This window comes from Phoxinus phoxinus, assembly GCF_949152265.1.
Source record: "Phoxinus phoxinus genome assembly, chromosome: 3".
In the NCBI taxonomy this organism is placed as follows: Eukaryota; Metazoa; Chordata; class Actinopteri; order Cypriniformes; family Leuciscidae; genus Phoxinus; species Phoxinus phoxinus.
In genome coordinates, this window is record NC_136878.1 from 735,756 (window position 1) to 750,796 (window position 15,041).

Consider the following 15,041-nt stretch of genomic DNA (forward strand, 5'->3'; position numbering starts at 1 on the left):
TCTCTCTCTCTCTCTCTCATGTATGACATCATATGAAGCTGCATTGATAAGAAAACTCTTTAAGGTGTGTTTGATTATGATCTCACTTTTCTAACTGTAGTTAGTGTGTAATGTTGCTGTTTGATCATAAACAACATATGCAATGTTCAGAGCAAAGGGAGATATTTGCTTTTAAAAAATCACTTTTTAAGAACTACAACAAACGGCTGGTAGGAACTACACAAGCTTCATATCAGTGACATCACCAACCCTAGAATTTACATAAACCCCGCCCCCGGGAACATGCAACAAAGGAGGTGAGTCCATGTTGAGATGAGGTAATAGGATTTGCTAACACACGAGCTCTTGAAGCTCCGCCCCCTGTGCCGGGAGCAGCAGCTCATTTGCATTTAAAGGGACAGACACAAAACGTACTCGGTTACTAACGTAACCTCGGTTCTCTCTAGGAGAGGGAACGAGTACTGCGTCGAAGAACGCTACGGGAAAGATATTTCTTTGTCGAGATTGAAGCCAAAAATTAATCCTTAATTTTGTAATATTGTAAAACGCTTTTCTGAAGCATACAACCTAGGCGGAGCAATACAGCTCACCCATTGGCTGCTCTGCCAGAAAAGCACAGCCTATGCGAGGCCAGGACGCTGACCAATGAGGACGCTTCGCGCCCTTCTGCGTCACCTCCCGCCCAAACAGGCGTGGCCTAGGCCTATAAATACGAGCATAGCTGTCTAACACGCCGATTTTCGTCAATGAAGCGACGCAGCGTGGACACGCACGGCATGAGACGCAGTACTCGTTCCCTCTTCTAGAGAGAACCGAGGTTACGTTAGTAACCGAGTACGTTCTCTTACGTAGAGTTCTCTCGTACTGCGTCGAAGAACGCTACGGGAACCCTATGCAAACCGCCGTGCGTGTTCTTGGATCGACACAGACACCTAAGGGCGCGCGCGCCCTGGTATACAAGCGCCTACCCCAAGAAGTATAGGGAGAGCGGCTAAAATAGCATCATCCCTTATAGTAGTGCCTCTTAAGGCATAATAGCATATATATGTAAATATAGATATATATGAAGGGTAATAGCATGCTCATGGGACACATTGTCAGTGAGTGATGCTTAAACATTGAAGTGACCTGGGCCGCAGCGCGGGGCAGGAACACTTATACATATTAGGCATTGAAGTGACCTGGGCCGCAGCGCGGGGCAGGAACACTTATACATTTTAAACATTGAAGTGACCTGGGCCGCAGCGCGGGGCAGGAGCACTTGTACATATTACCATTGAAGTGACCTGGGCCGCAGCGCGGGGCAGGAACACTTATACATGGTCTTCTAGACCGAGAGCAGTTTAGCCTGCAACGCAGGAACCTCTAGGTTATAGAACCTAATAAATGTAGACGGGGAGGCCCAGCCTGCCGCCATACAGATATCATGTAACGAGATTCCGCTATACCAAGCCCATGAGGAGGCCATGCCTCTCGTGGAATGTGCTCTGATGCCCAAAGGGCATTCCAAGCCTCTAAATGCTTAGGCTAGCGCAATGGCGTCCACTACCCATCGAGATAGACTCTGTTTCGTTGCGGCTCGTCCCTTGGAGCGCCCGCTGAACGAAACAAAGAGCTGCTCCGTCTGTCGAAAAACAGCGGAGCGGGACACGTAAGCTCTTAATGCCCTGACCGGGCAAAGGGAGCTATTTCCGTCCTCTGAGGCCGGCATGGCCGACAGGGAGATGACCTGAGCCCTGAACGGTGTGTTGAGGGACTTAGGCACGTACCCATGCTTCGGTTTCAATACGACTATAGAGTCGTTTGGCCCGAACTCCATACAAGAAGCTCTCACTGAGAGCGCTTGCAAGTCTCCCACACGCTTCACTGAAGCGAGAGCCAAAAGAAACACGGTCTTGAGAGACAGGTGTTTCATGTCAACTGAGTGAATAGGCTCGAAAGGGGCCCCTTTCATAGCGTTCAACACTGTAGAAAGGTCCCAAACGGGGACTGAAGGAGGCCTTGGAGGGTTTAACCTCCTGGCGCCTCTCAGGAAGCGGACCACCAGGTCGTTCCTGCCTAGTGAACGGCCAAGCGTTGGATTAACGAACGCTGATATGGCAGCCACATAGACTTTGAGCGTGGATGGGGTTCTTCCCTTATCCAATAGCTCTTGCAAGAAGGAGAGAATCTCCGGTTCTCCACACTGAAGTGGTGACAGACCTTGATCTGAACACCATCCAGAGAACACCGACCATTTGGAAGCGTAGAGCCGTCTAGTAGACGGAGCCCTAGCTTGTTCGATCGTGTCTAACACTCCTCTTGGGAGGTTAGCGGGTACCCGTTTATGGCCCATACGTGTAGGGACCAAAGCTCGGGGTGAGGATGCAGAATCGAGCCCTTGGCCTGTGAGAGGAGGTCTCTCCTCACTGAATCGGCCACGGGGCAGTACTTTTCAGTCGCATCAAAGCTGGGAACCAGGTCTGATTCGTCCAGAATGGAGCAACTAGCAGTACTGAGCATCCGCTCTCCTTGATACGCTCCAGCACTTGAGGCAGGAGTGAGACAGGAGGAAAAGCATAGAGCGGGCGGCGGGGCCAGACTCTGGCCAGCGCGTTCGCGCTCTTCGAAAAGAATTCTGGGCAATGAGCGTTTTCCTGGTTTGCAAACAGGTCTATTTCCGCTCTGCCGAACGTTTTCCACAGCAGACGCACTGTCTGTGTGTGTAGGGACCACTCTCCCGTAGGAACGTTGTTCCGTGAGAGTCTGTCCGGGCCTACGTTCAAGTGACCTGGCACGTGCATTGCTCTTAACGAGCGCAGGTTGTGCTGGGCCCACACCAGTATGCGTTCCGCTAACCTGAATAGGTTCCGGGATCTCACGCCACCCTGGCGGTTTATGTAGGCTACTACCGACATGTTGTCCGAGCGGACCAGGACGTGGTGTCCTTTTATCCGGGGACAGAAGCGCCTCAGCGCAAAGTCCACTGCCATCATTTCCAGGCAGTTTATGTGCGGTAGTTCGGCTCGCTCTGACCACTGGCCAAAGAGCGGACTGCCGTCGAGCAGTGCTCCCCAGCCTGAGGTGGACGCGTCCGTGGACACCACCTTCAGGCTCGAGGAAGTCCCCAGGCTTACACCTGACCGGTACCAGTCTGACGCTCTCCATGGTGTCAGGGCTGAAATGCATTCCTGAGTGACCTTGAGGCGATAACGACCGTGTAACCATGCTCGGCGCGGTACGCGCGCTCTCAACCAGAACTGTAGTGGGCGCATGCGCAGCAGGCCCAACTGCAGCACTGTTGAGGCTGAGGCCATGAGGCCCAGCATTTTCTGAAATCTCCTGAGTGGCACTATGTGGCCGCTGAGGAAGGATTTCGCCATTGCAGGGTATTTTGCCTGCGCTGTGATGACAGCTGTGCTGTCATTGTTACGGCCAGCTCGTTTCGACCGTACATAAAGTATACAAGTACACTGAGAATGACTTGCAAGATTTTATTGGTCTTCAAAAATACCAGTAACTTAATATAACAAAGTCTAGGGTTCAAAATCAAAGGGGTAAATCATAATCCAGATGGGGAGGAGAAAAAGGTTGGTATGGGTTGTAAACAAATAAAGGTTCAGCAAAACAAGTGACTTCTCCAGAGGCCGTCAATCCCCTGGACGAAGTGAAGAGGACTGTTGGAGTCCAGTGTTTTATCCTCTTCATAATTAAGGTGAACAGGTAACAGGGGTGTGCGATCTCCCACGCTCTCCAAGAAGAACACCGCCACCCGCAGGCGAGCAAGTAGAACGCAGGGTCGTAACACCTCCCTCCTAAAAAGAAAGATTCGGCAACGAATCTAAAATGACAAAGAAAAAGACAGTTAAACACTACCCAGAACGAACACAATAAAAGTTCTGATGGTCCAAAGGAACGTCATCCTCTCTTCATTCTTCAACACCTCTGGGCCCTAGAGATGCGAAGAAAAGGAACAAACAACGTAGAAATGATGTTACGCTCTGGAAAGTGTGTCAGCTATGACGTTATCTTTTCCTTTCCTAAGATTAGCCTTTGCTAAACGAGGAAAAAGTTCTTTAATCTGGTTGAGATACTCAGACCAGGAGGAACTATACAGCACGACGTCATCAAGATATGCCTCACATCCTGACATTCCATACAGTATACGGTTGACTCGATAGGCGTTCTGTTTAACTGCACATGAGGTTCCTACGTCGATATCATGTTCTATGACGGAAGTGTGACCAGGAACATCAAGGAAAAGAGAGGGAAATGACATCAACTCAGTGACATCACTCCTCTCCTTCTCGTTCAAATAAGATAGATGAGAGGACAGGTTAAGAAGAATCTCAGAATTTTTAAGTCGCCCGTCGACCTTTTCCCGAGAAAGAAAACTCTCATCTTCATCAGCATTCTCTAAAGAATCCCCACTCGTGCTTCGAAAGAGAGGAGAAGATTCTGGAAAAGAGTCACAAGAGTTTACCACATTAACAGTAACAGAACGAACAGGAGCTATATACAATTTCAACAGGTTACTGTGACAGACTTGTACTTTTTTCCTCCGGTCAGGAGTATTCAACAAGTAATTGTTATCTGAAAGGCGTTTAGCTACACTGTAGGGGCCTGTAAATTTAGCCTGAAATGGGTTGGCAGGTAGAGGCAGCAAAGCCAGTACTTGATCTCCCACCTGAAACTCTCTCAATTTAGCTTTTCTGTCAAAATGTTGTTGCATTTTTATTTGAGACTTACTCAACTTCTTTTTAGCGAGAGCTTGTGCCTCATACAACCTACGTCGGAATCCACTCACATAATCTGAAATGTTTTCAGAAGGTTTAAACGTTCGCCACTCCTCAGCTAACGCAGCCGTAGGTCCTCGCACTTCATGTCCGAACACCAATTCATTTGGGCTAAACCCAAGGCTTTCTTGGATTACCTCACGTATCGCTAATAACATCCACGGCAGACCTTCTTCCCAATCCGCATCGAGTTCCACACAATATGACCTCAAAAGGGACTTCAGGGTTTGATGAAACCTCTCAAGAACTCCTTGACTCTGTGGATGATAGGCACTAGAAATATTGTGGTGTACTCGAAGTTGACGCAGGGCTTTTGAGAACTGTTTTGACATAAAGTTCGAACCCTGATCGGATTGAATAACTTTGGGTATTCCAAAGGTTGACATAAAATTAGTGAGGGCCTTCAAGACAGATTTTGTAGTGATGGACCTTAACGGATAAGCTGCAGGATAACGAGTAGTCTGGCACATAACAGTTAGAAGGTATTGATGACCAGCCTTAGACCGGGGCAAAGGACCAACACAGTCAATTATCAAATGCTCGAAAGGAGTGGAAACGACGGAGATAGGCTGCAAAGGAGCAACAGGCACTTTTTGATTTGGCTTACCGGTGATCTGGCATGTATGACAAGATCGAATATGTTTGGCCACATCTCGTTTGACTTTAGGCCAATAGAACTGCCGCAAGACCCGATCGTACGTTTTACGAACTCCGGTATGACCAGCAAGTCCTTGATGAGCCAAATTCAACACAGAGTCTCTCACTGTAAAAGGAATCACAATCTGAGTTTTAGGTTCTAGAGAAACATCTTTATGCAGGACCACTGTCCGACAAAGCAGACCATCATCAAGAAAGTACGAAGAGGACAGAGCATCAGAACACTTAGACCCTGCTGCAGAGAATAAAGGTTTAAGAGTGTCATCGCTCTGTTGAGCTCGAATTAAATCCTCTCGAGAGATCTGTAACAAAGAAGTCAAAGAATAGTCATCAACATCAGAGAGATCCACATTGGGTTTTTCAAGAGTGGATAGAACCTCAGATGTTTCAGCAGATTCACTTTGCAGCACTGTTGAATCTTTCTGGTCAGAAGACAACGAAGGACAGGACTTCAGGTCTCTCTGCTCAGGACATTTAGACCCATCAGATCCTAGCTCACCTGAATTAACAGTATAAAAGAAAGTGTCATGCAGTGGAACTTCAACTTGATTTTCAGATAATGGTTTAGCCATTGATCGAGTAACTGCACAAGCTGGAAACAAATCAGGAAATTCTCTACAATTTTCAACATCAGATTTCCTAGGTGTACATGATATTATGGGCGGAGCTGCCACACCACTCCGTCCCCAAACATTCCCACCAGCTAAATCATTTCCCAGAATAAATGTAATCCCAGGGACTGGAAGTGCAGAACGAACGCCAACTACTACATCACCAGTTACAATAGCAGAGGAAAGATGGATTCGATGCAAAGGCACTTCAACAAACCCCATCTCAAAACCTCGCACTAATACATGAGTTCCAGTAGCAGTTTCAGAAGTTAATGGCAAAATCCCTTCTAAAAGAAACGACTGCGCGGCTCCCGTATCTCGAAGAAGACTTACTGGCACCGTTTCGTTTGAACCAGACAATGACACATTTCCTTCAGTGATAAATGGTGTATAATCAACAGAGGAAGTTATACACTGATCAACAGATTTATCACTAGAACTAGATAAATGACGATCTTTCTCATCAAGAGTATCAACAATGAATGGCGAAGTAGAAACCAAAGCAACAGGTTTCGACCATCTTCCTTTCTTCTTCAGAATAAGACATTCAGATATTTTATGACCAGGCTTTTTACAATAAAAGCAAACCATGTCTCGAGAAAGTGCCGGTTTACTAGAATGTTCAGCAACTGTCGCTCTAACATTCCTACTCAGCACAGGAGACTTTGTCTTAGGTTGAAAGCAAAACTTAGACTTACTCACATCGTTGGTTTTAAGACCGACTGAACTGAATGACCCACGATGGGTTAACACAAATTCATCAGCCATGATAGCAGCTTCAGAAAGTGTATTCACCTTGTGTTCAGTGAGATGCGTAGCTACAGCACGAGGAACACAATGTTTAAACTCCTCTAAGAGCACTAATTCTCTTAACTGCTCTTTAGTTGTAACTTTCATTGAAGTGCACCAACGATCAAACAAGTTTTCTTTTTCTCTTGCAAATTCAACATGAGTACATTCATCAACTTTAGTCAAATTCCTAAATTTTTGACGATATGCCTCAGGCACGAGTTCATATGCATGCAACACAGCAGATTTCACAACATCATACTCACCACTCTGTTCCAGTGAGAGTGCAGAATAAACTTCCTGAGCTTTACCTGTGAACACACACTGCAGCAATAAAGTCCAAAAGCTTTTCGGCCATTTCATGGACAAAGCAACACGTTCAAAGTGATAGAAATATTTATCCACTTCCTTTTCAGAAAATGGCGGCACCAATCTCATATTTCTGTGAACATCAAACACAGGTTCACCTGCATTGTCAAGCCGTGGAACAGGAGGCACATTCGCTTGTGAATCTTCAGCTGTCTTTGCTGCTAACTCCAACTCCAGCTTTTTTAACTGAAACACTCTCTCATCCCGATCTCTCTCTAACTGAAACGCTCTTTCATCCCGTTCCTTCTCTAACTCAAGTTCCAGTTTTCGCACAGTTAATTGCTGTTCTAATTCTCTCGCAGCGAACTCTCTCTCTAGCGCTCTCTCCTTCGCAGCGCGATCCTCACGCTCAGTGCGGATTTTCACTGCATCCAAATACAACTGCTTCTCCTGCAATGACATATCTGGAAATTTTCTCTCACTTTCGTCAACATCAAGAGGAGTAGACACAGACGATTCACTGGGAATAAACTCAGCGCCTACCTCTAAAACTCCTCTATCAGCAAGTGATCGCTTCAAAATAGTCACAATAGTTTCCTTCAGCCTCTTCTCTTGAGAAGTAAGATCGACACTGAAGCGTTCGGCGATTTGCACCAACTGCTCCTTTGTACAACTCTCAAGCAAAGCTTCTGAGGGACACGCAAAGAAATCTTCGAGCACCGAAGACATTTTATTCGTATGTGTATACCTACAATAACACAAACGAAACCACTAAATCACACACGTGAGACACTGTTTACCAAAAATACAACTCCCACAAATCACTGCTTCGAAGAGAAACTACGTCACCGTATTACGCAACCTATACTCATTCACAAAATGTCCAAAGACTTCCCACAAGTCAAAACACAGTGTAAGCGCGAAAATAAACCGCACTATACACACAAATGCAACGATTTACCTTTATATATTTTTGTAGAATGGATTGTCCGTTTACAATATGAGAAAACTCCAGCTCCTAACTCAGAAAACACTAACTAAATCCTACCTGGTCTTCAGAGATGTACCGGGCTCGGGGCGACATTAAACGCTGAGCTCCGCGACAATCAGTCAAACTGAAAGTCCGGAAGCGTACCCCCTACAGAGAGTTAGTCTCCACCCAGGATAACCTCCAAAAACAAGAAAGGCAAAATAACAAAACAAAACAACAAACAGTGCTCCGTCGGAAGGATTGAATTCACAATCCAGCTGGAAACACTCTAACTAACCAGAGTTTCTCATTTATAAAAGGTAACCATTCACAAAAACATACACACATACAACCCATACTTACCAACGTTTCCTATCCCCATAGGATCCCGGTCGAGATCCCCAATTTATGTTACGGCCAGCTCGTTTCGACCGTACATAAAGTATACAAGTACACTGAGAATGACTTGCAAGATTTTATTGGTCTTCAAAAATACCAGTAACTTAATATAACAAAGTCTAGGGTTCAAAATCAAAGGGGTAAATCATAATCCAGATGGGGAGGAGAAAAAGGTTGGTATGGGTTGTAAACAAATAAAGGTTCAGCAAAACAAGTGACTTCTCCAGAGGCCGTCAATCCCCTGGACGAAGTGAAGAGGACTGTTGGAGTCCAGTGTTTTATCCTCTTCATAATTAAGGTGAACAGGTAACAGGGGTGTGCGATCTCCCACGCTCTCCAAGAAGAACACCGCCACCCGCAGGCGAGCAAGTAGAACGCAGGGTCGTAACAGTCATAGACAGTGAGTTCAGATCCAGTCCTAAAAAGGAGATCCTTTGACTGGGAAACAGTGAACTTTTCTCCCAATTGACTCTCAGACCTAAGCACTCGAGGTGATCGAGAATTAGGGTCTTGTGGCGGATGCGTTCTGAAGGTGATTGAGCTAGAATCAGCCAATCGTCCAAATAATTCAGAATTCGAATGCCGCGGAGTCTCAGGGGTGCCAGCGCCGCGTCCATGCACACTGTAAATGTACGAGGTGCTAGAGACAGGCCGAATGGCAGGACTGTGTACTGATATGCCTGGCCCCCGAAGGCGAATCTCAAAAATCGCCTGTGACGTGACGCAATTTGTATGAAAATACGCGTCTTTCAGATCTATTGCCATAAACCAGTCTCCTCGGCGAATCTGCGCGAGGATAGCTCTGGTCGTGAGCATTCTGAACTTTCGCTTTGTCAGCGCTTTGTTCAGATGCCTGAGATCTAAAATGGGTCTGAGACCCCCGTCTTTTTTCGGTTCCAGAAAATATCTGCTGTACAGACCCCCTTCGCTCTGAGCTTGAGATAAAGGCTCTATGGCCCCTTTGCTCAATAGCTTCGCTATTTCGGCTCGAAGTAGATGTGCTACTTCTGTTTTCACCGTAGTTTCGACTTTCTCCGTGAAACGGGGAGGGCGTCGATGAAACTGTAGCGAATAGCCTCTTTTTATAGTCTCTAGCACCCATTCTGAGACCCCAGGAAGTCTTTCCCATGCATCTGCACGTGTGACTAGGGGTTGAATGTAATCTGGGCCCTGGTCGCGAAATGGCGGCGACACGAGAGCAACCGTGTGCTGTAACATGGACGCCGTGGCGTGTGAGGCGGGGGGCATGTTTAACACAGTATGCATCCCGCGCGCGCTCAGCTCTCTGTGTCGAGAGAGAGCGCGCGGGACGAGTCCCGTAGGGCTCGTGATGTTTGTGAATAAACGTGGGCGCTTGGTGGCGGGCACATTTATAACACCGGGAACACTGTTTTTGTGTACTGACTGACCGTTCGTTAGTTTCGTTTTTACAGAAAACCGCGGAACGTGCAGTGTGTAGTGGTTGTGGGCACTTGGCAGTGGGTCACGCTCACTACATGTAAAACACAATCGGCATGAGCCGATTTTATGTGTGCAGACCCTGTGTTGTTCAGGGCTGTGCTTGCACGGGTTGAAAAACCGGGCTCTGGTCGCGAAATGGCGGCGACACGAGAGCAGTCGTGTGCTGTAACATGGGCGCCATTGCAGCGTGATGCGGGGGCGCGCTTAATCGAGCGGGCAGCCCGCGCGCGCTCTCAGCTCTCTCAGCTGAAAGAGGGAGCGCGCGGTGCGAGCCCCGTACGGCTCGGCATGTTTGAGAATAAATGTGGGTGCGTGAACGCGGGTACATTTATAGCACTGGGAAGTACTGTCTATTAGAACTGACTGACCGTGCATAGGTTTCGTTTCATAGAAACCGTGTGACATGTAGCTTGTAGTGATTGTGGGCGCTTGAAAACGGGCACGCTCACTACATATAATGCACAATCGAAATGAGTCGATTTATGTGTGCAAGCCCTGTATTGTGCGGGGCTGTGCTTGTGTGTACAGATGGGCACTGGGTCGTGGGCATACAGTTACACACATTACATCATCGGCCATGGCCGGGACACCGTGTAGCACAGAGAGTACTGTCTATCAGAACCGACTGACCGTACATTCGTTTCGTTTTTACAGAAACCACGGGACATGCAGTGTGTAGTGATTGTGGGCACTGAAAAGCGGGCACGTTCACTAACTTACATGTGAAGCACAACCGACACGAGTCGATTTTATGTGTGCAAGCCCTGTATTGTGTAGGGCTGTGCTTGTGTGTACGAATGGGCACTAGGTCGTGGGCATTACGGATACACACATTACACCATCGGCCGTGGCCGGGACACCAGTAAATACATTTTCAGATTTACCTGGGGCGTCGTGAAAACGGCGTCTGTGTGCAGGCAAACGGGCATTGATGCTGATTTGGTGACTGCAAAATACACTGGCACGGTCGCGAATGTTGGGACTGTGCGAGCGAGACATTTTAGTGAAATCCGGCCGCGGCGGGATTTTAACACTGTAGCTTTCCTCGAAGCAGAAATGCGCATCCTGGCTGAAAACGGGGCTTTCCGGGACTCCGCGATTTCTTCGTGAATTCAGGAAGAAAAAGGCGTGGGTCGTGAGGACGGTAACGTACGTTCCTCTGCAGAAAAACAGCCATCCAGCCGGTAAGCGCATCGATGCTGGTCTTTCTCCGTCGACGCTCACGAGCGGCGGGGGAGGGGAGATCCTCGGAGCTCGCCCATCCCTCGCTACCCGAAGCGAGGAGAGAACAGCAGTCGTCCTTCACAGACACGGCTTCATCTTCCTCATCCATGACGGACGCGGCGGCACACAGCGGCCCTTGTCCGTCGGTCAGAGAGTCCAGCGAAGCGGGCGGAGGAGCTAGCGGCAGCAGCGGCGAGCACCTCGTGGTGAAGGGAGGTTCCGGGCTCCGCTGAGCACGGCGCTTTCACGGCGCGGCACTACAGCGGGCGGAAAAGGGTGCAGCTTCAGTAAATGAACGCCAGGCGAGTCCGCAGAGTCACCGTAGGCATCAAATCACAGTGATGGCAGCCGCCATCGACGAGAGCTGAAGCTGCGTGATACTCACAGGCAGGAAACACAAGCACGTGGTCCCCGTCGCTGAGCGGGGCTCTACACGAGCCACAGGAGGTGCGAGACATCTTGAAAAAGACGCTCGGCTCTTTTAGTGTGGAAAAACTGTGTGACGCGACGGCGAACACACACACAAAACACACACACATAATGTAAAGGATATTCCACGCCGGAGAAGCGCAGCAGGGAACGGCGGCTGAAGGCGGCGATGACCAGCGGCTTCAGGTAAGAGGCGCGTCCTGCTGAGGTGCTTGTATCCAAACGGCTGTGGCGGCTCGAATCCAATCCAACGATGCGTGCAGCTTCGTGAATTTAAGAAAATCGGCGTGTTAGACAGCTATGCTCGTATTTATAGGCCTAGGCCACGCCTGTTTGGGCGGGAGGTGACGCAGAAGGGCGCGAAGCGTCCTCATTGGTCAGCGTCCTGGCCTCGCATAGGCTGTGCTTTTCTGGCAGAGCAGCCAATGGGTGAGCTGTATTGCTCCGCCTAGGTTGTATGCTTCAGAAAAGCGTTTTACAATATTACAAAATTAAGGATTAATTTTTGGCTTCAATCTCGACAAAGAAATATCTTTCCCGTAGCGTTCTTCGACGCAGTACGAGAGAACTCTACTTAAGAGAACGGTGTGTTTTTGCTCACCCTCAAAAAGTGACAATTTTAACATGATATATAAAAATATCTGTGGGGTATTTTGAGCTAAAACTTCACACACACACTCTGGGGACATCAGAGACTTATTCTACATCTTGTGTAAAGGGGCATTATACCACCGCTTTAAGGTCCTTGCACACTGAGTCCGAAATTTTCGTATGCGTTTTTTGCGTATCATCATTCAGTGGCTCTGAGTTGTCAAAACACCTCTGGAAATGCTTGCTACCGATGCGGAAAACACAGAAAATCGAACCTGATCCGAATTTTTTTATGACGGAAGAAAGTTTCGGAGGTAGTGTGTAAACGTGATTTTTTTTAACGTGTGAAAAAAAACATCATTAAAACGATCCTCATTCACACGGATCCGTGAAAACGACAAAAAAAAGCCCGCTGTATTCTGCTGCCAGGCCATTAGATGGCGATGAAACACTGTAGATTGAACACGTAATATGCATGTGCATGAGGTCATCGTGTTCAGAGGTTCGCGTTTTGATGTTTACACGGAGAGGAGACCGTTTTCAGAAGTTTGCGTTTCCAGGCGCCCAAAACAGTTTTCGTTAAAAACGGTGTCGTTTAAACAGCCCCTTAGTGTTTCAAATCTTATATGTGTATTTTTTTTACAACTCTTCCTGCAGATAATATAATATCAATGTTAATTGCGTAAGCTCAAACGTGCTGCGTAACACGAGAACGATGGTCAGAAGACGTTCATTCACGACACGAGAATGCGTTCATTCCTCTGTATCGTGTGTTTGCTGTAGGAAACGTGCCACACACAGCGCCGGGAAGCGTAAGGGCAGCCAGAAGGACCTGCGACCTCCTGACCTCTGGATCCACCATGAGGAGATGGAGCTGAAGAACATGGAGAAGCCCTCAAGCTCCGCCCCCTCTGGCCGAGACTCACCAATCCAGAGCCAGGAGATGGCGCCGGTCAGCCACAGCCAATCAGAGAGCCAGATGGGCAGCAAGAGCAGCCACTCAGGTGTGTGTGTGTGTGTGTGTGTGTGTGTGTGTGTGTGTGTGTGTGTGTGTGTGTGTGTGTGTGTGTGTGTGTGTGTGTGTGTGTGTGTGTGTGTGTGTGTGTGTGTGTGTGTGCGTGCTGAAGGTCATGTTGAGTTGAGTTTATTTGACATAAAAAGTAAAGGCAATTAAAGTAGCAAAACTTCTTTGTCAAGGTCAATGATAATAAGACAATAAAGTTGCATTAATGTATTTCCATTGTGGTTAACTAGACATTTTCATGACAAACCAAAAAAATACACATATATTCATATCTATTAAGCCCTCCTATCTAAAAACAATCTCTTCACTCTTAAAACTATGCTTTAGTTCTTATACTTTACTATACTTATACTAAAGCCAACGTTATCTGCTACAACCCTGATGTCCGATGGCAACTTCTTCACTCCTGCGCACCTGTGTATTAGAAAGTCCTGCACTTGCATAGATGCACTGAGTCCAGTCTAGTGTGCATGTGTCACATGACCGGTGTTCTGCTCTGCAGGCGCTGACGGGGACGAAGCCTCCAGCATCTCCACGCTAGAGCGATCGCTAGCCGCTCGCAGGCCCACGCGCACCAAGATGATGATTCCCATGGACTCGCAGCCCAGCAACACACGTGAGACACGCAAACACGCAAACCAACATCAAAGTTTGAGTTTTCTAGCCTTTAGTGTGAACATGTTAGATTAAAGGTGATGGATAAACTGGTGTGTCCAAAACAATGGCAAAATGCACATTTAGGAGATATAAGCATTCTATACTCACTCTCTCACTTCTGCTAAAGTGCTAAAGTGAATCAGGGATTTGTATGACATCACCGCTCCTCATCACATCTCCTGTCCAATCAAATGCTCTGTAGAATCTGAAGCTCCGCCCCCTCTGCTATAAACACCAGCTGACACACACAGAGCATCATGTGTCGGAGTGTGTGTTCGGAGGTGTACTCTGCTCTGCAACTGTACGCTGGTTAAGAATGAGATGAATCCTCTACTATTGAATCCAGCGGATCATCAGCGCTCGGATCCGCTCCCGTGTGCCGTCAGTGTGTCGCTCTAAAGCGTTCCAGATTTACCAGTTTAAGCTGGATATTACATTTACAGCTCTATGCTCAGAAAGTGAATAAAATTATAAATACCGTGTAAATATAATTTAGTACCATAAAATCCCCTAAAAATACAATACAAAATATTAAATAAAAAGCATTATCAAACTAAAATATAGTACATTCATTTTATTGGAATAAAAGCGGCCGAACGAGAGCGGAGGGCCGCTCTGAAACCAGCAACTGTGGACGCAATTTTGTTTAAAAAATATTCTATATTCTAAAACCTTGTTGAATTATATTAGAGTAGTAGGTCCAAAGTTAATTCTGGTTCATTTTCTGTGTTCATCATTGTTCACGGTTTTTTTCGTTTCTTCATTCGGATCCACTTGCGATCCATTCTGAATGTCAAACAGCGCAGTTTACATGCGTCGTCCTTGTTGCATTATTCATTAAGATAATTCTAAACAGATTTCTGTAACGTGAGTTCAAACAACTCGGAATTGTAGTTGAGAACGTCAGTTATAACGGCCCGCGTATAAAAAAAAGGGTCGGGTTTAAATCGGACTCGGGCTCAGAATCACAGTTAATGTGTCGGGCCGGGCTTGATTTTTTGGGCCCGATCTAAGCTCTAGAGTGAATGCACTGCAAACATCCTTTTCTTACTGTATTTTTGTCTTGTTTCCAGTCCTAAAGATTCTTAAATCAAGATGCATTTATTTACTAAAGTAGTAAAATGCCATGTGATATTATGTCTTGT

At 47.1% G+C, this 15,041-nt stretch overlaps 1 protein-coding gene across 1 annotated transcript in view; it reads left to right on the plus strand.

Moving 5' to 3' along the window:
• Positions 1–15,041, plus strand: part of dcc (DCC netrin 1 receptor) — a gene marked incomplete at its 5' end in the record, with an annotated part of 182,987 nt that overhangs the window by 133,163 nt on the left and 34,783 nt on the right. Inside the window, 2 exons of the mRNA XM_079605559.1 lie at positions 12,999–13,219; positions 13,742–13,855. Of these exons, the coding sequence (XP_079461685.1) occupies positions 12,999–13,219; positions 13,742–13,855 (335 nt within the window). The remainder of the gene's footprint in view (positions 1–12,998; positions 13,220–13,741; positions 13,856–15,041) is intronic.